The sequence below is a fragment of the Protopterus annectens genome, chromosome 10.part0 (genome assembly GCF_019279795.1).
Source record: "Protopterus annectens isolate FY-2018-M chromosome 10.part0, PAN1.0, whole genome shotgun sequence".
NCBI classification, from domain to species: Eukaryota; Metazoa; Chordata; order Ceratodontiformes; family Protopteridae; genus Protopterus; species Protopterus annectens.
The window spans coordinates 1835212384-1835239497 of record NC_056744.1 but is presented as its reverse complement, the minus strand read 5'-3'; the positions used below and the strand labels follow the sequence as shown (position 1 = coordinate 1835239497).

Sequence of the window (27114 nt, the reverse complement as noted above, 5' to 3'; positions counted from 1 at the left end):
TCTGATCTGAGCTCCAAGCTCCTCCTTTTACCCATAATGCCCCTCTAGCTCCTTCCTTCCCTCAGATCAAGTTTGCTGTACAAGAAAACATAAGCCTGATCACTTAGACCTTACCACTAAAGGGTCTTCACAAAACCTAGGCCAAGCATGAGCAGGAGACCCACGATAGTGCCCTCTCCTACATACCAGTAGAGGACCATAGTGATAAGGGAACGGCTGAAGACAAATGAAGTACAACTATCCTACACACCAGGAGAGGACAACAGTGATAAGGGAACGGCTGAAGACAAATGAAGTACAACTATCCTACACACAAAGAGAGGACCATAGTGATAAGGGAACGGCTGAAGACAAATGAAGTACAACTATCCTACACACCAGGAGAGGACAACAGTGATAAGGGAATGGCTGAAGACAAATGAAGTACAACTATCCTACACGCCAGGAGAGGACAACAGTGATAAGGGAACGGCTGAAGACAAATGAAGTACAACTAACTCAGATGGAACGTTATGGTGAGTACATAACTTCTTTACCTGAAGTAGTTTACTTCATTTTGTCTTCAACCTTTGGGACAGAGTCCCCAGCAACCACCATCAGGTGGCCCTCCTGGAAGATATTCTGGAGCACTGCGGAGCCAAAGGATGCCCTACTCCTGGATACAATGTCCAATTTGCAATGAGATATGAAGGTGTGAGATGAAGACCAAGTATCTGCAGCACAAATATCATCAAGCGATACCCTAGACCAAAAGGCTGCTGATGCTGCCATATATCAAAGTTGAATGGGCTTTCATCTGACCCAGATGGGAGATGCCTCTATCAGAATATGCTTGAATGATACATTGTGAAATCCAGCGAGCGAGGGTAACTTTGGAAATTGGTTTGCCTATAAAGGGTTTGCAGTAGGAAACAAGCAACTGGTCAGCTTTATGAAAAGATTTTATTCTGTGTAAATAAAACTTCAGTTGCCTGTGCACATCCAATAAATGTAATTTGTATTCACCCCTGTTTTGGAAATTTGGAAAAAAGGCAGGCAAACTGACAGTTTGATATTTGCTTCTGAGGCCACTTTAGGGAGAAAGGAAGGATTAGTGTGCAGGGAAACCTTGTCTTTATGAAAAACCATGTATGGGACTTTGATGGACATTGCTTGAAGTTCAGACACCCTCCTCGCTGAAGTGATTAGCCACTAAGAAAGCTGTCTTCCAGGAAAGAAGCTGTAAATCTACTGATGTTGCGGGCTCAAAGGGAGGGGGAGACTAGATCCTGAAGTACAAAGGTAAGGTCCCAAGGAGGTGAAGGATCTTTCACTGGGGGCTGTAAGAGAAAGGTACCTTTAAGGAAGGCTTTAACAGTTGAAGAGCTAGCAACTTGGTGAAAAATACCGGCTAGAAATTCTAGAATGGCCAGGACCGAAACCGCAAAGAGATCTAACTCCCCTTGAGAGGCCCATAAAGAAAAACATTTCCACTTGCTACGATATATTTTCCTGGTGGAAGATTTGTGAGCCACCACCAGTATGGTCTTAACAGGAGATGACAACCTGGAGTACTAATCATTACTGGAACTGGAGCAGCCAAGCAGTGAGTTTTAGACTTTCCAGGTCTGAGTGAGGACTCCCAGAGGGATGATAAATGAGATCCGGATCCAAGATCCATAATGGAACTACCAGGTGAGACCAAAGAGCTGGGAACCAGACTTGGTGAGGCCAGAATGGTGCAATGAAGATTACTGCACTCCCCGACCTGCGAGCTTGCTGAAGAAACTTTGGGATGAGAGGTAAGGGGGGGGGGTAAGCATAAAGAAGACAAGAAGGCCAAGCATGAACTAGTGCATCTCTGCACGCTTCCCCCTGAGGGGGGTTAAGAGCAAAGAACTCTCTGCATTTCGTGTTGGAAGAAGATGCGAAGAAATGACAGCAAGGCTGTCCCCCCAAGGATGTCCAAGCATGAACTAGTGCATCTCTGCAGGCTTCCCCCTGAGGGGGGTTAAGAGCAAAGAACTCTCTGCATTTCGTGTTGGAAGAAGATGCGAAGAAATGACAGCAAGGCTGTCCCCCCACTTGAGGAAGCTCTGTTCCACTATTGAATGATTCACAGACCACTTGTACGGCATCAGAATAGTCCTGCTGAGCCTGCCCACCAGAAAGCTGGACCTTCCCAGAATATGCGTTGCCACTAGAAAACGGCCGGTGGAAATCGCCCATTCCCACGCACTCATGGCTTTGCGACAAAGGGGGTAAGATCTCGTTCCACTCTGCTTGTTTAAATAGCAGACTATGGACATGTTGTCTGACTGAATAGAAATTGTCCCTAGAAGATGATGGAAATTAAAGGGCTTGCAAAGCTAGAAGAACCACCCTCATCTCCAGGATACTGATATGCAAATTGGTCTCAGAGGGGGACCACATGCTTTGGACCGTCCTTCCTGAGCAATGCCCCCCCCCCCCCACACTCTAGCTGGGAAGTGTCCGTGGTCACCGTGGTGGTGGGAAAGGCTGGGAGAAAAGGACGTCCCTCAACAAGATCCGGGGACAGAATCCAACAGAGAAGAGAGCCTCTGCACTCCCGAGATATATGAATCAGATGGACAGAGGTAGGTCCAGGAGAGACCAATGAACGATTAGCGTCCATTGGAGAACTCGCATGTAAAGCCATGCAAGGGGTAGAAGATTCATTGTGGCTGCCATGGAACCCAGAGCCCACAGCACTGATTCTGCTGATGGAAAGTCTGTAGGATGTAAGCTACATGGAGTCTTAGACTGTGGACCCTCTCCGGGGTGAAGTAAACCATTACTTGAACTGTATCCAGCTGGGCTCCGATAAAGTCTAGTCTCTGAAGTGGAGTCAGTGACTACTTGCTGAGGTTGATGGTAATGCCCAGACTATTTGCTAATACAAGGAAGTAGTCCCTGCCTCGGCAAAGTAGATGCTTGGTAGGGGCAGCAAGGAGCCCATCAACCAGGTGGGGAAGACCTGAATCCCCTGAAGTCTCAGGTGAGCCGCTACCACCGCCAATACTTTGGTGAACACCCTGGGGGCTGTGGTGAGACCAAGTGTAGGGACTGAACTGACAGTGATTGCCCCCCATCGAGAAGCGGAGAAACCTGCGGGAGCTCCTGCTCATTTTGATGCGATAGGACGCATCCCTGAGGTCGCTCGAGCACATCCAATCGTCTGCCTGTAGATATGGCAGAATAGACTGAAGGGTGACCATCCAGAATTTCTCCTTTGCTACAGACAGGTTCAAGGTGGAAAGATCCAGAATTGGTCTTAGGTTCCCAGTTTTCTTTGGCACAAAAAAGAACCCGGAATAGATGCCCGATAAGGATTGGTCTAGGGAGATGGGCTGGATGACTCGCTTTCTTAGCAGCTTTTCTATTTCTAGTGCTGCTACCTTCCTTTGCGCGGGTGGAACGTCTGGGAGGTGGAGCCATAAACGGGATGGTATAGCCTCTGGATATGATTTGTACACCCAACAGTCTGTTATGGACTCCTCAGGGCTGCTGTGCAGGTCTGTCAAAGAAAAGTTCTTGAGACCAGATGTTCTTTGGACCCCCTCTGTCTCTGGGCCGATGTCTATTGTACCTCCCCCTGCCTCTGAGGGAAGATGAGTCCTGAGTGTCCCGAGAGAACTGAGATTTCTGGAACCACATCTTTGCCCCACACCGATTCCTCGAAAAGGATCTTTGACGGGTGGAGAAGCGGATCCCGACAGAAGACAATGTCTTCCCGTCCTTCTCACTCTGGACCAGGGTCTCACGCACAGACTTCCCAAACAGGGAAGAAGCATCGTAGGAGGCATTGGCAAAGGACGCCCTGAAGGGTTCCAAAAACTGGCATAGCCGAAGCCAGGCATGCCACCTTATAGAAACAGTGGACCCGGCATCCCTAGTGGCGCTTTCCATGACATGGGAGAGAAGACGCATGGACATTCGCCACTGCTTTCAGAGTGGCCATGCGTGCAGAGAACATTTTCTTGCCCTCCACTGACACAGACTCCAGGGGCGACTCAGCGACTCCCTTGACCAGGTCACCCTGTAATCGGATGACATGCGCCATATAATTTAGCGTCCTTGAGGAAAAGGTTGCTGAAGCATATACCCGCTTCCCCAAACTATCCGTAGTCCTTGACTCCCAGTCACAAGGATGGACCGTAGAGCTCTCCTGCGATAGCTCTTTCTTGGTGGTGGTTGCCACCACCATAGCGTCTACTGGGACCCCTTACACCAACTAGTCCTGTCTGGTGGGGGCTAAGTACCTTGTCTGGACTTTTGGAATAGGTTCCATGGTGTCCGGTTCCTTCCATGGCCTTGTGGTGATCAGGTCCACAGGGGGGATACCCAGGTGGTAGACGGGCCCATGCCGAAAGCATCTTAGGAACACTGACTCATCTGGGGTTGGTTTTTGGGTGGACAACCCTCCTCTTTGGTGCAGGAGTTCGGGGGCGGGCTGATCTGGGGGAAGCTTCCCCTTCCTCCACGTCAGTGACACCCATGAAGGACTCTGGAGAGAAGTCCAGATGCCTCCTTTTGCACGGTCGTTTGCAAGGTACCTCCTCAGTGGGAGCCTGTGGGGAGGACTCGCAAACTTCCTGCTGTTCCCGAGTGGGAGCCTCCTGAGGCAAAACAAGCACTGGCTGTCTCTGAAATGACAAAGGGTCAGAGCCGTACACAGAACCGAGGGTCGGGGTGGAATCAGAGGAGGAAATGGTCAGGGGTCTCAACCCACTTCAGAGGACCCTCTCCACTATGTCGAATGTTGAAGGAGAGTGGGCATTCTGGGAAACAAGCAAGGGAGCCACTCTCCTCAGATCCGAAGGAGGAGTTGGAGCCGAGCCCACAGGAGCCAAGATGCCAAGGGGGAGACTGCGGTCAGACAAACTTGGAGCAGACAGAACCCCCTCGGATCAGACTCTGAGGGTATGGCTCCGAGAGCTTGGATCCAAACTAGTCTGATCTGACATACTCAAGGCAACGGCCATTGAGGTACAAAGTACCGTCGGTGACAATCCCTCGACCCCGAGACTTCTCGGATCAACGATTCCAAAACTGAGGGTCGGATCGTAGGAGGAGTTATGGGGGGTGAAAAAGGGTTGCCAGCTCCCCACTCCGGAAGAAGAGCGAGCTGGCAAGACTCAACTGGCTCTGGGTGCGGATAAATTTCTGCATCATTCTGTCCATTTCTGCCTCTTTCAAACTGCGTGCAGAACTTGACGAAGCCACCAACACCAGTCTGGAGTGCAGGTGAGGAGAGGCTCTAGGTGGTGGTCTGGACACCTCCGGCTCTGGGGAGAATCTGGGTGAATGGAGCCTGGGAGTACTAAGCCTAGAAGAGGTCTTTGTCTTGGGAGGAGGAGCTGCTGGAGCGAGCGGTCCAGGGGTTGCTTCCTTGGTCTGTCCTTTTTAGATTTCTCCCCATCCGCAGGCCTCATGGTGGGAGGTTGAGTCCCAGAGGCCTCGGAAGGGGACAAAGCAGTAGCAGCCACCGACGTGACCAGACTAGAAGTAACGGGAACGGACATCCCCGATGAGGGAAGAAGCCCTTTCATAATTAGGTTAACCCTTCTGTCCTTGATAGCCCTAGGATTAAATTCCGTGCAAATAGAGCAGGCCGTGAGGAGATGGGTCGTGCCTAACGCACAGTGTGTGGCCATCAGCTGGGGAAAGCTTATAGCCACATCCCATGCACTTCCGAAAAACACGCTTTGGGGTTTCAGCCATGCTTGGGAAGAAGGCCCACACACACACAACAATCACTCACTCACTCACTCACTAACAAGTAGGGGTAGTGGGGAGGTGAAGAGGGAACTACCACACAAACATTTTTTTTTTAAAAGACCGATGACTAAAACGCGAGGTAGGGGTGGTTGAAAAAGAAAGTAGGGGAATCCCACACTAACACCTGTAGAGAACACTGTTACTGTCAGCGACCACAATGCGTAGCTTTTCAGCGGCAAACAAGATCTGGAGGAAGGAAACAGAGGGGCATTATCGGTAAGGGGAGGAGCCTGAAGCTCAGATCAGATGCTAGTGATGCGTCCATCTTGGCTCAAATCCAGATCTGAATCCCAAAGGTTGAACACCAAATGAAGTAAACTACTTCAGATTTGGTGTTACATCAGTGCTTACCAAATCAACAGCTGCAAGAAGATACTAGAGGATTCTTTACTTGCGTAAAGAGCCTTCCAGAAAACCACTGGAGTCCACAAGCCTCTCCAACACAGCAAAGTTCCAGTTCACAAAACAGGAAAACATATCAGTGACAAAAAGTACAGTTGTGTACACCTACCATAAATGTAGATGTTTGAGTGTCTTCACTGTTGCAGTCATAACTGTAGGGTGATCCTGCCGGCAGGCAGCCCGAAGTCAGCCAGAATTCCAAAGTCTGGGTCCGGCGTCGGCTGCACCAGCAAGTACCCTGACGTCAGAGTGCAGAGGTATAAAGCTGGCAGCCGACGCCATCTTCTCCAGCCTTTCTTGCCCCAGATGTCAGAAGCCCCCCAAAACACCAAAAGGTGCCCAAAGAGGAACACAAATACACCACAAAAGAAGTGGAAGAAAAAGCAAACAAAAATAAGAGGGGACTGGTGGGAGGGAAACACTGACTGCAACAGTGAAGACACTCAAACATCTACATTTATGGTAGGTGTACACAACTGTACTATGTTCTTTGTGTTTCACTGTTGCAGTCATAACTGTATGGTAGAATCCCAAAGCTGTGATAGAGGGAGGAGGTTACGCAGTAGAAGGGGCAGCAAGTAGACCCTGCAAAACAGCAGAGGCAAATCCTGCCCTGGACTTAGAGTACAAAGGGAGATTATAGTGCTTAGAAAAAGTATGCACTGAACTCCAAGTGGCAGCTTCCAAAATGTCCTTGGTAGGTACTCCTCTGAGAAAAGCTGCTGAAGTGGCAGCTGCTCTAGTAGAATGACTTCTAACAGAACCTGGTATCTGTTTCCCATAGTGAGAGTAACAAAAGCTTATTCCATGAGCAATCCATTTGGAAATAGTTTGTTTAGAAATAGCCTTACCTAGAGAACTGGAAGCAAAAGAAATTAGCAATTGTTCAGATTTTCTGAAGTCTTTAGTTTTGTCCAGGTAAAAACGTAGTTGTCTGGGTACGTCCAAAGAATGTAAGATCCTTTCCCCTTTATTTTGAGGATTTGGAAAGAAGGTAGGAAGGTAAACAGTCTGATTTAGAGCCACTTTAGAAATTACTTTAGGCATAAAAGTAGGATTGGTCCTCAAGGAAACTCTGTCCTGATGGAAGATAATATATGGTTCCACAGCCATGAGAGCTTGCAACTCTGAGACCCTTCTGGAAGAAGTCAATGCCAATAAAATAGCTGTCTTCCAGGGCAAGAACTTGATGTCCGAAGCAGCAGCAGACTCAAAAGGAGGCAAAGCAAGTTTCTCCAAAACATAATTAAGATCCCAAGCAGGAACAGGAGGAGTTCTGGGAGGTCTTAAATTCTTAGCTCCTCTCAAAAATTGTCTCACAAGCTGATGAGAAAAGATGGGAGGATCAGTGTTGTAATGAGCCGAGATAGCAGAAGCATGAATTTTGATGGAGGAAAAGGAAAGGCCTTTAAGCAAAAGGTCTTAGAGGTAAAGTAAAATGGAGGAAATGTTAGACAAAAGAGGATCAGAACCTTGAGCCTGCATCCAAATACAAAATCTTTTCCATTTTCCAGCATAGGATTTTCTAGTGCTAGGCCGCCTAGCTTCCAAAAGAACATCCAAAACTTGTTTGGGAAGAGCAGAAGGAATCAAAGGCCCTTGTAGAGCCAAGCTGCTAGGCAAAGAGTCTCGATTTGAGGGTGTAGCATCCGACCCTGATGTTGGGATAGAAGGGAAGGGATCAGCGGTAGAATCCATGGAGGTTCCAAGAATAGGTGTTTTAAAGTTGGATACCAAAACTGCCGAGGCTAATTTGGAGCTATCAAAATGATAATCTTGGGTTGTCCCGTTTTATTTTCAGTAACACCCGAGGCAGAAGAAGAAGCGGAGGGAAGGCATAACCCGAAAGATTCCTCCAGCTGAATGACAGGGCATCCACTTTCCACGCTGTTTTGTGGTAGGACCTGGTGCAAAAGAGAGGGAGCTGATGATTGAGATGGGATGCAAACAGATCTATCTGAGGACAACCCCAAACTGCAGAAATCCTGCTGAATAAGTTGGGGTCCAGCATCCATTCGTGAGGATCCAAAAGGTTTCTGCTTAGACTGTCTGCCAAGAGGTTCTGATTTCCTGGAATGAATTGAGCTTGAAGATGCAGATTCAGATTTAGAGCTGTGTCCCATAAATTCATGGTTAGTCTGCAAAGGGGTTAAGAGTGAGAGCCCCCTTGCTTGTTTATGTACCACATGACTGTGGTATTGTCTGTACAAATCAGAAGAGGCCCCGGTTTCAAAAGGTTCTGGAAGGCTAGAAGAGCATTTCGGACTGCCAACATTTTCAAGTTGATGTGCCAGAGAAGATGCTTCTTTGTCCAAGAGCCCTGCTGGCAAATGTCTAGAAAATGTGCTCCCCAAGCATAATCCGAAGCGTCCGTGGTTATGATCTGAGAAGGTTGAGGCAGACGAAAGGGATTCCCTTCGTTTAAAGCACAAGCCCTGGACCACGAAAGGAACTCCTTTTGGAGGCAGGGAATCTGTGGAATCATTGTGTCTAGACTGTGGTAATGCTGTGACCATACACTCTTTAGGTACCATTGATGTTTTCTCATATGAAGCCTTGCATTTGGAATCAACAGGATGCAAGAAGCCATGTAACCCAATGCCTGCAGGAATTTCCTTGCAGTGAGCTGAGTTAAAGTTGCCAAGGTTTTGAAAATTGAAGCCAGCTGTAATTGTTTTTCTGCAGTGAGGAAGGCCCTCTGTAAGCTTGTGTTTAGAAGAGCTCCCAAAAAGATCATTTGCTGAGAAGGGATCAACTGTGACTTTTTTATGTTCACTGAGAATCCCAGTATTAGGAGAAGACGTTGAACAAAATGCAGATGTTGAAGTAAAAGGTCCTTGCTGTCTGCCTGAATAAGGCAGTCGTCCAGATAGGGGTAAATTTGAATCCCCTGGAGTCTGCAATAAGCTACTACTGGAGCCAGACACTTGGTAAAGACTCTGGGCGCAGTAGATAAACCAAAGGGCAGTACGGAGAATTGAAAGTGCCTCGAACCTGCCTTGAATCTGAGGTATTTTCTGCGTTCCTGCCTGATGGGAATGTGTAAGTAGGCTTCCTTTAAGTCCAATGTCACCATCCAAGCATCATGGGAGAGCATTGGAAGAAGTTGTTGTAGAGTAAGCATCTTGAATTTTGGAATTTCCAGAAAGGTGTTTAATACTGAAAGGTCGAGAATAGGTCTCCATGAGCTTTGTTTTTCTTGGGACCAGAAATAGTCTTGAGTAAAAACCTTTTCCCATCTCTGAAAGTGGAACAGGTTCTATGGCTCTCATGGCCAATAGAGCGTCCACTTGATTTAAGGCCTCTGACCATTGATGTTTTGGCAGATCTGGCCAACCGATAGCCCTTGGCAGAGTATGAAAGTGGAATTTGTAACCTCTTAAAATCACGTCTAACACCCATTTGTCTTGGGTAATATGAGTCCAATTTTGGTAGAAAAGAGAAAGTTTTCCTCCGAGAGGGGCTTCCAGGCAAGGAGGTCCTGTAGCCCAACTGAGAGAGTCATTGGGTCGGCTTCCTTTGTGATTGAGATCTGTCTTCTCCCCTTCTAGGTGATGAAGCAGTCCATTGTCTGGACCTGTAAGAGGCCTGAGCCCGACCTCTGGAGCGTCTATATCTTCCCCTTTGAGGCCTGTCAGACATGGGAAAGGACCAATTTTTGGAGGGCCAATTTCTAGTAAATCTAGGAGGCTGAACTTGTAAGAAATCTTTAACAGTCTGCATAGATTTAGCTTTATCCTCCATCTTTTTAATAACCTCCTCAGCTTTAGATCCAAACAAAACATCATGCTGAACAGGGGCATCCAATAATTTAGCCTTAACTTGCTCAGGTAAATTCTGCTCTCGAAGCCAAGCATGTCTCCTGATAACAGTACCAGAGGCTGCGGCCCTACAAGAAGCCTCCAAGGCATCAAAACCACAATGTAAATCATGTTTGCTAACTTGCTCAGTTGCATGCAATACATCCTGTAATTCCTTGTCCTCTGCACATGCAGGAAAAGTAGAAAGTTTTTGTTTTAAAACAGACAAAATAAATTGCTGATACTTAAACATATGGAACTGGCAATTTAAAGCTCTAATAGAAAATAGTAGCAGAAGTATACACCTTTTTGCCCCATCTGTCCAAGGCACGAGAATCCTTTTCAGAGGGTATAGGATTTTTAGCTGAAGCGGCCTTAGCAGCCTTGGAACCCTGAGAAATAGTTTCAGGATCTGCAGAGGGGTTCTTGAACAAAAATTGATGGGAATCAGGGACTCTATAAAATCTATCCGGCTTAGGAGCAGGCGGATAGGAGTCAGGATTCAGGTTAGCTTCAGAGAAAGCGTCATCGACAATATCAAGAACAGGAGGAATAGCCAAAGGCATCATCCACAATATCAAGAACAGGAGGAATAGCCAAAGGCATCATCCACAATATCAAGAACAGGAGGAATAGCCAAAGGCATCATCCACAATATCAAGAACAGGAGGAATAGCCAAAGGCATCATCCACAATATCAAGAACAGGAGGAATAGCCAAAGGCATCATCCACAATATCAAGAACAGGAGGAATAGCCAAAGGCATCGTCCACAATATCAAGAACAAAAGGAACAGCCAAAGGCATCGTCCACAATATCAAGAACAGGAGGAATAGCCAAAGGCATCGTCCACAATATCAAGAACAGGAGGAATAGCCAAAGGCATCATTCCACAATATCAAGAACAGGAGGAATAGCCAAAGGCATCATCCACAATATCAAGAACAGGAGGAATAGCCAAAGGCATCATCCACAATATCAAGAACAGGAGGAATAGCCAAAGGCATCATCCACAATATCAAGAACAGGAGGAACAGCCAAAGGCATCGTCCACAATATCAAGAACAGGAGGAACAGCCAAAGGCATCGTCCACAATATCAAGAACAGGAGGAATAGCCAAAGGCATCGTCCACAATATCAAGAACAGGAGGAATAGCCAAAGGCATCATCCACAATATCAAGAACAGGAGGAATAGCCAAAGGCATCATCCACAATATCAAGAACAGGAGGAATAGCCAAAGGCATCATCCACAATATCAAGAACAGGAGGAATAGCAAAAGGCATCATCCACAATATCAAGAACAGGAGGAATAGCCAAAGGCATCATCCACAATATCAAGAACAGGAGGAATAGCCAAAGGCATCATCCACAATATCAAGAACAGGAGGAATAGCCAAAGGCATCATCCACAATATCAAGAACAGGAGGAATAGCCGAAGGCCTGTGTTGTGGGAGAAGGAGAAATTCCCTAAGTCTCTTCTTGGAAGCGGAATAATCCTGACCTTCCCAATGGAAATGCTCTCTCATCTCATGCAAAGTCTCCCCAAAAGAAAAATCCTCAGGGGGAGAAGCAGAGGGAATAGAGTCCTCTGCATCAGAATCCTCATAAGGAGGAAAAGAGTAATCCTGGTCAGAGGAAGAGACTGAAGACACAGAAGCCTGATCAGAGGAATCATAAGGAATATCCTGTCTAGGCCTTTTTTCAGGAGGGGGGTGAGAACCCCTAATCATAGTAAGCAAATCTTCAGCCATCGTTAATAATTGCTTCTGGGACTTGGGAGCTGGATCCGAAGAAGCTTGAGTACAAATCCTTGGTTTAACTGGAGTCTTTGACTTTGCCTTTGTCTTTGTAGAAATGGTGATATGAGAAGGCCTGAAAACCCCTTCAGAAGCCGGTACCTACACAGCGGTTCCAGACCCATCTGAAGGAGCAATGTCCGAAGGTCCTGCAGCAGAAAGAATACTGGGCCTAGTTGGCTCCCTATGGGAGTCCGTGTCAGCCATCGGTTCCGAAGTGGCTGACGACAGGGGCTGCAAAAGCGCCTCACTGCCGACAGCCAAACCTGAAGCTGGCTCCGGCTGCACACTATCCTATTTGGACCTCGGAGGCCTATCCTTGTCCTTGCGTTTTTTGTGAATTCCGGTTGTCGGTAAAGTATCCGACGGCATCCTATAATTGAAACGTCTACCGAAATAATTAAAGGCCCAATTGTACCTACGCTTAATAGTACGAGAATTAAACCTGGCACAAAACCGACAGCAAGAAACGTCGTGGTCAGGGCCTAAGCAAGGCAGACAGTAAGAGTGGAAATCTTTATGAGGTATTTGTTTCAAACACGATATACAATTAACTTTTTCTGACATCGGAGGAGCAAGAAAAAAGTTTCCCCAACGGGGTACTTAGCTTGAGAAGAGAAGACGACGACTTCGGACCGACGACAAGCAAAGCATGTTGTCCGGGAATCCGCCAACCAACAACTTGCGAGCTGCTTTCCACCGCACGGCAAGAAAGACTGGAGAAGATGGCGTTGCTGCCAGCTTTATATCTCTGCGCTCTGACGTCAGGGTACTTGCTGGAGCAGCCGACGCCGGACCCAGACTTTGGAATTCTGGCCGACCTTGGGCTGCCTGCCCGCAGGATCACCCTACAGTTATGACTGGAAAAGTGAAACACGAAGAACATAAAGACATTCTGACCGAGATAATGGAATCCAAATTTTAGTGACTACAATGTGCAAACTGACAAGAAATAAGTGCAATTTCCAATGACAGCCACACTAAATAAATGTATACACACCAACATAGTGTTTGTGGATGCCACTCAACCTTATAAATGAAAATGCCCCCTTCAGCACTCACCCAAGATCTTGCACACGCTGTCACAGTTCTGTCCGATCTCATGTAGCCAACGTTTCACATTCACAAAGGATTCAGGATTAGTAACATCGTAGACAACAATGACCCCATGTGTATTCCTGTAGTACCTGGGGAGGAAAGATTGCAGTCAAAGTCAGCCAAATGAGAAATTACATGAAAAATCAAACAACAGATCATAATGCTCCCAGGACAACAGCAAGGAGAAATCAGATTACAACACTGTCTGGACAAGAGAAAGTGCAATCACGTTGCAACACTCTAAAGACTGTAGCAAAGTGTTCTAAGAACACGTACAAATATTTAACTTGGAAAGAATCAACAAAAACTGCACGTTAAAATCGTTCATTTGCAGAGAAGGTTTCTAAATACGATGACCTTATTCATCAGTATCAATTTTGTCTTAATGAAATGAAAATCTGTAAACCGTAACGTACATCCTCTCCCTCACAGGAAAGGGCAACCTATTCCAGTGGTGCAGCCTTCTCATTAAAGCAGCTCTTAGAAATGTTGCTTAAATATAGTGCCACTGATGTCTCCTAACAGATCCCCCCCCCTCCTTGTCCCATCCTTGCCTTTATCACCACATCCAAACCATATCATATCAAAGTTTTTATAAGCATGCCATGTAGCTGCCGTTACCCTCACCCCCTGTGCTACACAGCAGTGGGGCAAACCTGTACTCACTCTAACACCTCCTGCAGCAGAAAGTGCAGGGCTGCACTACCACCCAATGCCTTCCTTCACATAACGTACGGCGCTGCACTACCACCCAGTGCCTTCCTTCACAAAGTACAGCGCTGCACTACCACCCAATGCCTTCCTTTATATAAAGTACAGCGCTGCACTACCACCCAATGCCTTCCTTCACATAAAGTACAGCGCTGCACTACCACCCAATGCCTTCCTTCACATAAAGTACAGCGCTGCACTACCACCCAATGCCTTCCTTCACATAAAGTACAGCGCTGCACTACCACCCAATGCCTTCCTTCACATAAAGTACAGCGCTGCACTACCACCCAATGCCTTCCTTTATATAAAGTACAGCTGCACTACCACCCAATGCCTTCCTTCACATAAAGTACAGCGCTGCACTACCACCCAATGCCTTCCTTCACATAAAGTACAGCGCTGCACTACCACCCAATGCCTTCCTTTATATAAAGTACAGCGCTGCACTACCACCCAATGCCTTCCTTCACATAAAGTACAGTGCTGCACTGCCACCCAATGCCTTCCTTCACATAAAGTACAGCGCTGCACTACCACCCAATGCCTTCCTTTATATAAAGTACAGCGCTGCACTACCACCCAATGCCTTCCTTCACATAAAGTACAGTGCTGCACTGCCACCCAATGCCTTCCTTCACATAAAGTACAGCGCTGCACTACCACCCAATGCCTTCCTTCACATAAAGTACAGCGCTGCACTACCACCCAATGCCTTCCTTCACATAAAGTACAGTGCTGCACTGCCACCCAATGCCTTCCTTCACATAAAGTACAGCGCTGCACTACCACCCAATGCCTTCCTTCACATAAAGTACAGTGCTGCACTGCCACCCAATGCCTTCCTTCACATAAAGTACAGCGCTGCACTACCACCCAATGCCTTCCTTCACATAAAGTACAGCGCTGCACTACCACCCAATGCCTTCCTTCACATAAAGTACAGCGCTGCACTACCACCCAATGCCTTCCTTCATATAAAGTACAGCGCTGCACTACCACCCAATGCCTTCCTTCACATAAAGTACAGTGCTGCACTGCCACCCAATGCCTTCCTTCACATAAAGTACAGCGCTGCACTACCACCCAATGCCTTCCTTCACATAAAGTACAGCGCTGCACTGCCACCCAATGCCTTCCTTCACATAAAGTACAGCGCTGCACTACCACCCAATGCCTTCCTTCACATAAGGTACAGCGCTGCACTACCACCCAATGCCTTCCTTCACATAAAGTACAGTGCTGCACTGCCACCCAATGCCTTCCTTCACATAAAGTACAGCGCTGCACTACCACCCAATGCCTTCCTTCACATAAAGTACAGCGCTGCACTACCACCCAATGCCTTCCTTTATATAAAGTACAGCTGCACTACCACCCAATGCCTTCCTTCACATAAAGTACAGCGCTGCACTACCACCCAATGCCTTCCTTCACATAAAGTACAGTGCTGCACTACCACCCAATGCCTTCCTTCACATAAAGTACAGCGCTGCACTACCACCCAATGCCTTCCTTTATATAAAGTACAGCGCTGCACTACCACCCAATGCCTTCCTTCACATAAAGTACAGCGCTGCACTACCACCCAATGCCTTCCTTCACATAAAGTACAGCGCTGCACTACCACCCAATGCCTTCCTTTATATAAAGTACAGCGCTGCACTACCACCCAATGCCTTCCTTCACAAAGTACAGCGCTGCACTACCACCCAATGCCTTCCTTCACATAAAGTACAGCGCTGCACTACCACCCAATGCCTTCCTTCATATAAAGTACAGCGCTGCACTACCACCCAATGCCTTCCTTCATATAAAGTACAGTGCTGCACTGCCACCCAATGCCTTCCTTCACATAAAGTACAGCGCTGCACTACCACCCAATGCCTTCCTTCACATAAAGTACAGCGCTGCACTACCACCCAATGCCTTCCTTTATATAAAGTACAGCGCTGCACTACCACCCAATGCCTTCCTTCACATAAAGTACAGCGCTGCACTACCACCCAATGCCTTCCTTCACATAAAGTACAGTGCTGCACTACCACCCAATGCCTTCCTTCACATAAAGTACAGCGCTGCACTACCACCCAATGCCTTCCTTTATATAAAGTACAGCGCTGCACTACCACCCAATGCCTTCCTTTATATAAAGTACAGCGCTGCACTACCACCCAATGCCTTCCTTCACAAAGTACAGCGCTGCACTACCACCCAATGCCTTCCTTCACATAAAGTACAGCGCTGCACTACCACCCAATGCCTTCCTTCATATAAAGTACAGCGCTGCACTACCACCCAATGCCTTCCTTCATATAAAGTACAGCGCTGCACTATCACCCAATGCCTTCCTTTATATAAAGTACAGCGCTGCACTACCACCCAATGCCTTCCTTCACATAAAGTACAGCGCTGCACTACCACCCAATGCCTTCCTTCACATAAAGTACAGCGCTGCACTACCACCCAATGCCTTCCTTCATATAAAGTACAGCGCTGCACTACCACCCAATGCCTTCCTTCATATAAAGTACAGCGCTGCACTACCACCCAATGCCTTCCTTCACATAAGGTACAGCGCTGCACTACCACCCAATGCCTTCCTTCGTATAAAGTACAGCGCTGCACTACCACCCAATGCCTTCCTTCGTATAAAGTACAGTGCTGCACTACCACCCAATGCCTTCCTTCATATAAAGTACAGCGCTGAACTACCACCCAATGCCTTCCTTCACATAAAGTACAGCGCTGCACTACCACCCAATGCCTTCCTTCACATAAAGTACAGTGCTGCACTACCACCCAATGCCTTCCTTCATATAAAGTACAGCGCTGCACTACCACCCAATGCCTTCCTTCACAAAGTACAGCACTGCACTACCACCCAATGCCTTCCTTCACATAAAGTACAGCGCTGAACTACCACCCAATGCCTTCCTTCACATAAAGTACAGCGCTGCACTACCACCCAATGCTTTCCTTCATATAAAGTACAGCGCTGCACTACCACCCAATGCCTTCCTTCATATAAAGTACAGCGCTGCACTACCACCCAATGCCTTCCTTCATATAAAGCTTCCAAAATGTACATGCAGTACTCCCAATAAGGGTGAGCAAGAAAATCCTACAATATGTCACAACAGCACTGACAAAATCCAACAAAGCCAAGGCTAAACAGCCTCCTCAACCCTCATTTATTTATCTTGGCAGTGGCAGAATGTCTTCTGTCAGCCTATACGCCCCTTGCATATTACATTCACACATTATACCCTCTAATGAAATGAAATTTGCACTTCTGTGCACTGAATTGAACCATCGACATGTCTGACCCTTCGGCAGCTTCATCATGCCCTAAAGCACTGCCATTTTCATCATTTGAAAAGAGCGCTGGCGTGGTGTCACGCTACAATGTCGAACAGGTCAAATAACATCTCCTGGCACAAAGTCAGGTCCTCACTGCAGTGCTACCAACCTATGCTGGATGTGCAAGGTGAATGCTAGATGATGGGGAGGGTGAATGGAGACATAACCAGCTCTCAACTCGGGGGGGGGGGGGTTGAGTCCCCAGTGAAGATGGATGCTCTAGCCTGTGGAGTCATACACAGGTGCAACCATGGAAGCACACATGGAACTACACTGACAAACGTGCATGCAGCATATGGAAGATGGAGCAAAGCTTAGGCAACTCCCTCTGTTAGAGAGGCCAAACAGTAGTACAGAATCTTAGTAGTAAATGGCAGATGGTGGGCAGAAGGACCAACATTAAAGAGGAAAAATGGACAGGCAAAATGAAACAAAGACCTAAAGGAAGTCATAGGTTCATAGGTTTATACTAGGCTATCTGCCCTAAGGCATTTATAAGCCTAGCCCAGAGTTTGTGGCCTACGCCACCCCTTATGTTAAAAAATACTGTGCCCATTAGTTTGTTGTGCCTCTGTCCAGCAGTGACACAGAGATGATTCCCGGGGTAAACCTACGATCTCTCATCCACCGGTTAAGATTTCTCTTGAACAGAGCCAGTGAGGTGCTCTGCCTCACATGGACCGGGATTTTATTCCACAACATAGGGAGTCTCTGGGTGACAAATCTATCCCTCCAGCATGTCCTATTTATATCCGTGCTAAGGTTTAAATCGCTTGCTCTAGTGGATCTGGTAGATTTGGATTTTTTGAGGTGGAGCATGTCCATTAATTCCGGGTTGGACATGGCCTTGTATGTCAGGCACAGGTCACCTCTGAGCAGACTGTATGCGACTGAATAGAGCTGGAGTTTCTTCAGTCTGGCAGCAGATTTTGGAGTCCCTTTATCCTTTTGGTGAGGAACTTTTGGGGTCTCTCCAATTGCTGCAGGTGTCGGGTGAGATACATCCCGAATGGGGCACTGTACTTGATAATTGGCCTGATAAGTGAAGAGTACAGGGGAACAATGACCTCACTTGATCTGGATGTGAATCCCTTCATGATCAGGTGGGCAATGTAGAAGGTTTTTCTAACCACTTTAGCAATGTGAGTGTCAAAAGAAAGGCCACTGTCAACCTGGGTCTCCAGGTCCCTGATAACCTCTTCTGTGCTTAGTGGATTGCCACCTATATGGCAGCTTGGGGTTACCTTGTTTTTCCCGAAGGGTATGACTATACATTTTTTGGCATTTAACTTCAGGCCATGGCTCTGGCACCAGCTATCAGTTTCCGTGAGACCCCTCTGAAGGATATCTGTGTCCGATGTACTTTCCACTATGGCTCCCAGTTTGCAGTCATCTGCAAACTTTGTCAGCCATAGTCCTCCTATGTTAGCCTGTACTTCTGAGAAGTAGATGCCGAACAACAGGGGGCCAAGGACTGAGCCCTGTGAGACACCACTTGTGACTGGCTTGGAGTCTGACATGGCGCCAGCTACTCTAACCTTGTGGGTTCTGTCCTTTAGCCAGTTTGCAACCCATCTTGTGACATATGGGTTTACATTTAAGCTGGTAAGTTTCTCTATAATACCCGAGTGGGGTATTGTGTCGAAAGCTTTTGCAAGGTCAAGGTAGGCTGTATGGACTGCCTTTCCCTCATCAATGGCCTTGGTGACTGTTTCGAAGAAGTCGCCAAGTTCAAAAGGCATGATCTGCACTTGACAAAGCCAAACTGGGTCGGGTCCAATGTCTGCAAGTCCCCTATGTCTTTGTTTATGAGTTCCATTATGATCTTCTCCATAGCTTTGCAGACCAGGCTTGTTAAGCTTATGGGGCGGTAATTACCAGGGTCCGTAGAGGCACCGCCTTTGTGGAGTGGGACCACAGCTGCCGTACGCCACTCCTTGGGCACGTATCCTGTGGTAAGGCTAAGATTAAACAGCTGCCTTATGTGTGGGTTTAGTTCCTCATTGAGTTCGTGTAGCACACAGCCGGGGACACCATCCGGTCCCATTGATGCTGTGTTTTTAGCTTTAGAGAGAGCAGCCTTCACCTGCACATTGGAGATGTCTGGGAGGCTGCACTCCGCTGGGATAGTTATCTCTCCTTTTGGGGAGGAGAGGGGGGTGAAGTTTGCACTGAACCTATCTGCCAGTATGTTGGCAATGTCTGTGGGTTCAGTGATTTTTGTATCATTTTGGACTAATGCTGAGCATATCTGGGAGTTTCCACCCAGGTTTCCTAACATAGCTGAAGAAGGCCTTATGATTGTCTTTTGAATCTATGGCAATTTTTCTCTCAAAGTTGGCCTTGGATGATTTTATGAGTGCTCGTATTTTTTTTTACTAATAATGATCAAAGGTGTCTTCTCTTTTATGGATTTTGCTCTATCATGTAACAGCTTTCTCCTCTTATTGTAAAGTTTGTTTATGGCTGGGGTCCACCAGACTGGACGTTTGCCCTTGGTGGAAAGAGTCATTGTTTTATTAGGGATTGCCTGATCCATGCCTTGAATTATGGGATGTCATGGACATCCCATAATTCAACAAGCTGGAAGAAGAGCTTATTATCTTAACAGACACATACTCCAAAAGGCCAAACAAGTCCTCCTTCATGGAGTTTCTGCAACATTTGATAATTTAAAACATGCATGAGCACAGCTGTCTCATTATGTCAAGGATTATGCACTACACCAGTAGTAATACTGCTGGGATTCGAACTGTGGTGTTCAGAGTTACACACATCTATCAATCACTCTTCATGAACTACAGCTCTCTCCTATAAAAGAGGAGAGCACTGTAACCTGTTATATCACCCTAAACATTTTTTTTTAATTTACATCTTATCTGTTGGGCCGGAATTTGCAGACTTTGCACCAGTGTGACCTGCCACACAATGGATAGCAAAATGCAAACCGCTATTCCTTTATTGTTCGTCATTACATCTTCAGTGGTATGGATAGCAAAATACAAACCACTATTCCTCTATTGTTCGTCATTACATCTTCAGTGGTATGGATAGCAAAATGCAAACTGCTATTCCTTTATTGTTCGTCATTACATCTTCAGTGGTATGTAGTGCGCATACAGTAAGCTACAGCTGTACAATATTCTCCTGGTGAGTAGATAAGCATATCCCACCCAGGTGCACATACACATACTACATCTGCACATGGACAGCAACCCATGTGATACTGCAGTGTCACACAAGCTACATCTGCATGTGGACACCAACCTACGTGATACTGCAAGGACACAGGTTTATAAGAGGCCAACTACCACCAAGGTCTTTACAAGCCTAGCAATATAACCAAACCCAGTTTGTTCCAGAGTTCCTTGAAAGCCTATATGGTGGAGTATCTTAGTAAACAGGTAGCCAAGGGTTCTGATGGGGGTATGTTAGTTGGGGGCTTAATTTATTTACTGTCGATCTCTGTCCATCAGAGTAATGGAGGCCAGACCATGAGAGAGAATTTGTGATTTCTCATCCACTAATCAAGGTTTCACTTGAACAGAGTCAAGGATTAACTCTGCTTCACATGGATGGGAAACCTATTGAGATACATACTGGTCTCACCAGCGTGCTCTACTTATGTCACAGGCAAAGTTCAGGTCCTTGAATAGAATAGTTGTGTAAAATCTTACCATAACCATAGACGTCCATATCTTCCATTATACAGTATTCATAACATGTGGAATTCCCCACCTAGTCGACTAGAACATCCTGCCAATATGCAAAAGACTTACTACTGCAAGGTACGTGGGACTTTGCACAAAGGCAGCAGGGAGTGTAGGCCATAAAAGTGACGTCCACATGTACCATCCTCAGAAGTGAATGCCCCAGTCAGAACACCAGTCCAAGGATAAAACAGGAGAGGTAAACTATCATCCACAGAAATTCATGGAACATGGGGGAAGGAGGATGGGATAGAAAACTGCAACATGGAAGAGGACATCCATGGCTACCGTAAGATTTTACGCAACTATTCTTTGTCCTCCTATCCCTATGTTGCAGTGCTCATAACATGGACAGGTCCAAAGTGTACCAGTCAAAAAATCTTCCTGCACAAAGAAAAGTTGCACGGCAACTAAAGCAAAAGCATCCACACAGCCAAATGAAGCCAGCAACCAAAATGGATCCGATAAAAAATCTTTAATGTTAATGTTAAATAAACATCAAAAAAGCTCAGACCGGTTTCGGCTGGCAAAAAAGCACAGCCTTCTTCAGTGACAAAAAACAAAAAATCAATTAATGCAACTTAAATAGTGTTTTAAGCATATCCCATTGGTTCAGTTAAAAATGCTCATTTAATCCAGGTGAAAAAAGAGCACCTAATTTAGTAATCCATTTCTTTTCCTTTGTATCTAACATTGAGTGCCATCCTGTTTTATTAAATTTAATACCCTTAACCAAATCAAACACCATAAAAGAAAATTTAGCAGTGTGATGTTTTAAAGTGTGTTTGTACAATGCATTATTTATTTTCTTATTTTTAATATTGCTCATATGTTCAGATATCCGTAGTCTTAAAGGATTAGATGTTTGACCAACATAGAAGGAGCCACAAATACATGTGGCCAAATAAATTAGCCATTCACTGCTACAATTTGCAAAGAATTAAATATCATAGACCCTTGAGCAATTCCTACTAGTAAATTCCTTAGATTTGACAATTTTGCCACAATTACTACAATGACCACAGGGAAAACAGCCCACCAAAGGTTCCCCAGTCATAGTTGTTTGTGAAAATTGTGCAATACTAGCATGATGTGTATGTTTATAATGATTGAAACATGAGGCTAGATTCTTACCCTTGCGAAATGAGAATAAACATTTGTCCGGTAATACATCTGATAATTCCGGTAGACTTAACAAAATGTTCCAATTTCTCTGTACACTATTCATGAGTACATCTGAATTCCTGGCATATGTTGTTGAAAACCTGATTGGCTGTGTGGTCCTCTGATCCCTGAGTTTATAAGTTAACAGTTCCTGCCTAGATAAAGTATTGGCCCAATTGCTGGCCCACAAAACATGTCCCATAGAATATCCCCTTACGCGAAATCTATTGATTAAATCACATCTATCTTCTTGGAAAGTATCCTCCTGAGAACATATACGCCTCAAACGTATAAACTGTGATTTAGGTATGTTTTTGGCAATGTGTGGAGGATGAAAGCTGGATGCGTGAAGGACTGTGTTGTATTCAGGATATTTCCTGAAAACCTGTGTACTAAGAGTATCATCTGGTTGTCTTGTTATTAACACATCCAGAAAAGTTATTGTGTCAACATGATAATGGACAGTAAACTGTAAGCCCCATATGTTATCATTTAAATATGAGACAAATTCAGTTAAATAATCAACATCAGCCCTCCACACCATCTAGCAATCATCCAAATACTGCCTCCAGATATCAATTTCTGGAAGGTAAATATTATGGCTACTATTGTACATTATATGTTCTTCTATATAAGCCATAAACAGGTCAGCATAAATAGGAGCAAATGATGCTCCCATTGCTGTTCCTTTGATTTGCCAAAAACAAATGTCTTGATAGAAAAAAACATTATTAGTAAGGACATGCTCTGCAAGACCAACAAGAAAGGAATTGAAATCTTGTTCATATAGATGGGCTATATTAAGCCAGTGAGTTAACGCTTCCAGCCCCACCTGATGCGGAATATTCGTATACAGAGAACTAACATCAAGTGTACACATCAGCCAACCAGGTTCCAATTGTGCATCAGATATAATGTGTAAAAATTCAGTCGTGTCTTGCAAGCGAGAACGAACAAATGACAACAAAGGCTTAAGATGTCTAGTCAAAAACAAGGATAATGGTTCTGTAAGATGACCTCAACCAGAAAAGTACAGTTTTGTACCTACCATAAATGTAGATGTCCGATAGATATGCAACTGCAGTCCTGACATATGGGTTGTCCTGCCTCAGGCAGCCCTTCGGTCGGCCAGATTCCAAAGTCTGGGTCCGGCGTCGGCCAATGTCACTGGCTCCCCGACGTCAGCACGGCTGGAGTATAAAGACATCAGCCGACACCATCTTCTTCAGTGTTTCTTGCCCCAGATGCCAGGTGCCCTCCAAGGAAGGCTAAAATTTTTTGAATGGAACAAATAAACAATTCCAGACATGCAACAAAAAACAGTAATAAACAGATACACCATAACAGATATCCCCAGCTAATAGGAAATAAGGGGGAAATGGACCCAAGGGAAACAGAGGGGTAGGAGGGAGGGAAACCCTGACTGCAGTTGCATATCTATCGGACATCTACATTTATGGTAGGTACAAAACTGTACTATGTCCTTCAAGAATGCAACTGCAGTCCTGACATATGGGTTGAATACCATAGCCAAGCTGGGGGTGGTAGGACTAAGTAAGAGATGGTGTAGCTAGAAGGCCCTGCAGGACTGCCGAAGCAAAGCCTGCTCGGGATCTGGAGTATAATGGCAGGTTGTAGTGTTTGGTAAATGTATGCACGGAGCTCCATGTAGCAGCCTCTAATATATCCTTTGTAGCCACTCCTCTTAGAAAAGCTGTGGATGTGGCCATAGCTCTGGTGGAGTGTGGTCTGATATTAGCTGGCACACTTTTTCCATGTTAAGAATAACAAAATCTGATGCAGTGTCCAATCCATTTTGAAATAGTTTGTTTGGTAACTGCTTTTCCTTGTGCTCCAGCAGCATTGGCTACAAATAGTTGGTCAGACTTCCTGGTGATCTTTGTTCTGTCCAAGTAGCAGCATAGTTGCCTGTGAATGTCCAAAGTATGCAACAGTTTTTCCCCTTTATTTTGAGGGTTAGGAAAGAAGGTTGGTAGGTGAATTGCTTGGTTTAGAGACACTCTGGATATCACCTTAGGCATGAATGAAGGATTGGTTCTTAGAGTAACTCTGTCCTGATGAAAAATGAGAAAAGGAGGAACTGCCATGAGGGCCTGTATCTCCGAAACTCTTCTTGCTAAGTGACTGCCAACAGGAAAACCGTTTTCCAAGAGAGAAAATGTAATTCTGCAGATGCTGCTGGTTCGAAAGGAGGAAAAGTTAATTTTTCTAAGACATAATTGAGGTCCCATGCAGGGATTAGTGATTTCCTTGGAGGTTTGATATTCTTTATCCCTCTTAGAAACTGTCTTAGCAAGGGATGCGAGAACACAGGTGGATCACAGTTGTAATGTGCTGAGATAGCTGAAGCATGGATTTTGATGGAAGAGTATGAGAGCCCACTGTGAAACATTTCTGCCAAGTATTCTAAAATCTGAGGTATGTTCATCAGTGCTGCATCCTGTCCCTTGTTGGCATTCCAGATGCTGAATCTCTTCCATTTAGCCGAATAGGTTTTTCTGGTGGAAGGTCTGCGTGACTCCAGCAAGATTTCCTGGACTTTTTTGGAGAGGGAGTCATGGGCCACCGTCATGGAACCCTCCAAGCCGTCAGCTTTAAGGTTTGTAAGTTCTGATGAACAGTCCTGTAATTGTGTTGAGTCAGAAGCAGGGGCCATTGAGGCAAGGGCCACAGTTTGGAGTGCGTTATGCTCAGAAGCAGTGGATACCAGTGTTGCCTTGGCCAGTCTGGAGCTATCAAGATCCCTCTTGGTTGTTCTGCCTTGATCTTCAGTAACACCTTGGTGATTAAAGGTAGAGGAGGGAATGCATAGATTGTTAGGGCCTTCCAGCTGAAGGAAAGAGCATCCGTTTTCCAGGCTAGAGGATGGTGTATCCTTGTGCAAAATCTCTCCAGGTGATGATTGAGATGAGATGCAAAGAGGTCTATATCCGGTTTCCCCCATGCAGTTGTTATTTGTGAGAAAATGCGTGGATGTAGCATCCATTCGTGTGGATCCAAGAAGTCTCTGCTCAACCTGTCTGCCAGAACATTGTCCTTGCCTGGAACAAACTGGGATTGCAGGTAGATGTTCAGTTTCAGGGACTTTTCTCAAAGAATCATTGCTAATCTGCAGAGGGGGTAGGAATGAGTGCCCCCTTGTTTGTTTATGTACCACATGACAGTGGTGTTGTCTGTCCGTATTAGCAGATGACCTTGCTGAAGAGATTTTTCGAAGGCTTGTATGGCATGTATCACTGCCAGCATCTCTTTTTGATTTATGTGTTGATGCATTTCCATGGGAGACCATTGCCCTTGAATGCATCTGCCATTCATGTGCGCCCCCCATCCATGGTCCGAGGCATCTGTTGTAATAGTTTGACTTGTTGGAGCTTTGCTGAAAGGCATGCCTTCGTTTAAATGGCTTGCTTGAGCCCACCACAAAAATTCCCCTTGCAGGCATGGTATGAGCGGTATTATGTCTTCCAGGTTGTGGCTGTGCTGAGACCACAAGCTTTTTAGGTACCATTGTAGCTTTCTCATGTGCAGTCTTGCCAGAGGGATTAATAGAATGCAAGATGCCATGAACCCCAGGGCCTGTAGGGTCTTCCTTGCAGACAAGTGGGTAAGTTTTGCTAGATTTTTGAAGTAGTCTGTCAAATGCTCTTGTTTCTCCTCTGTGAGAAAAGCCATTTGTAGCTGTGTATCCAGTTTTGCTCCTAGAAAGGTAATCTCTTGGGATGGCAGTAGTCTTGATTTTTGCATGTTGACTGTGTATCCCAAAGCCTGCAGCAATTGAATGACATAATCCAAGTGTTTCATCAAGGTTTGTTTGCTGTCTGCTTGTATGAGGCAGTCGTCCAGGTAAGGGTACATTTGAATTCCCTGGAGCCTGCAGTGTGCCACTACTGATGCCAGGCATTTCGTGAATACTCTGGGCGCAGTAGATAAGCCAAATGGCAATGCTGAGAATTGATAGTGCTCTATTCCTGCAAGAAATCTGAGGTATCTTCTGCAACTGTGTCTGATAGGGACATGCAGGTATGCCTCCTTGAGGTCCAGAGTAACCAGCCAAGACCCCTTGCCCAGCATGGGAAGAAGTTGCTGTAACGTCAGCATCTTGAATTTTGGCACAATGAGAAAAGTGTTTAGAACTGACAAGTCCAGTATGGGCCTCCACTGTTTCTCTTTTCTTGGAACAAGGAACAGTCGTGAGCAAAATCCCTGGCCTTGTTCCTGAGGAGGAACCATCTTTATTGCTTTTATTTGTAGCAGTTTTGAGATTTCCATGAGCGCCTCTGCCCTTTGATTTGGTGGCAGGTTTGGCATGCCTTGTCCTGTAGGTAAGGTATGGAAGTGGAACCTGTATCCTCTGTCTACTATGTCCAGAATCCAATTGTCCTTTGTCATAATATGCCAATTGTTTGAGAATAGAGATAATTTTCCGCCTAAAGGTGCTTCTCTTTGAGCCATGGTAGGCAGAGCGAAAGGTAAGTCATTGAGATTGTCCCTGTGGTGCAGGTGAACTACCTGTGCCACTTCTTTGATTTTGTGGTTGCCATTGGCGGCCCCTGTAGGAACCTCGGTATTGCCCTCTACCTCGTGCACGCCTGCTCTTTCCTCTTTGAGACTTGTCAGAGTCTGGAAAGGACCAATTCTTTGAAGGCCAATTTCTGCTGAATCTAGGTGGCTGAACCTGTAGAAAATCCTTTACTGTTTGTACTGACTTTGCTTTCTCCTCAATAGACTTCAACACATCCTGAGCATTAGCACCAAAAAGCTTCTGTTTATCCAGAGGTGCATCCAGGAGCTTTACTTTAACATGATCCGGCAGTGGCTGTTCTTTTAACCAAGCATGTCTACGGATAACAGCTCCTGTCATAGCTGCCCTACATGTAGCCTCCAGTGAATCATAACCACACTGTAGAAAATGATTGTTAACCTGCTGTGTATTATGAACCAAATCCTGCAATGCCTTTCTATCTATAGGCTCAGGAGTGGCTAGCTTTTTCTGCAAATCATCCAGTAAAAAATCCTGGTACTGAAACATATGAAAAAGGCAATTAAGTGACCTCATGGCAAGAGTGGAAGAGGTATAAATTTTTTACCCCATCTCTCCACGGACCTTGCTTCCCTGTCAGCGGGCAGAGGGTTTTTGGCTGAGGAGACAGCCACTCCCTTGGGGCCCTGTGAAATAGTTTCTAAATCCACAGAATGGGCCTTAAAAAGATGCTTGTGAGTGCCAGGGACCCTGTAATATCTGTCTGGCTTAACAGGGGCAGGA

At 45.9% G+C, this 27114-nt stretch overlaps 1 protein-coding gene across 1 annotated transcript in view; it reads right to left on the bottom strand.

The window, feature by feature from the left end:
* The window catches only part of LOC122814082 (ras-related protein Rab-35-like), a 1100536-nt gene that overhangs the window by 317188 nt on the left and 756234 nt on the right, over window positions 1–27114 (bottom strand). Inside the window, exon 4 of the mRNA XM_044086695.1 lies at window positions 12847–12971. Coding sequence (XP_043942630.1) covers window positions 12847–12971 — 125 coding nt within the window. The remainder of the gene's footprint in view (window positions 1–12846; window positions 12972–27114) is intronic.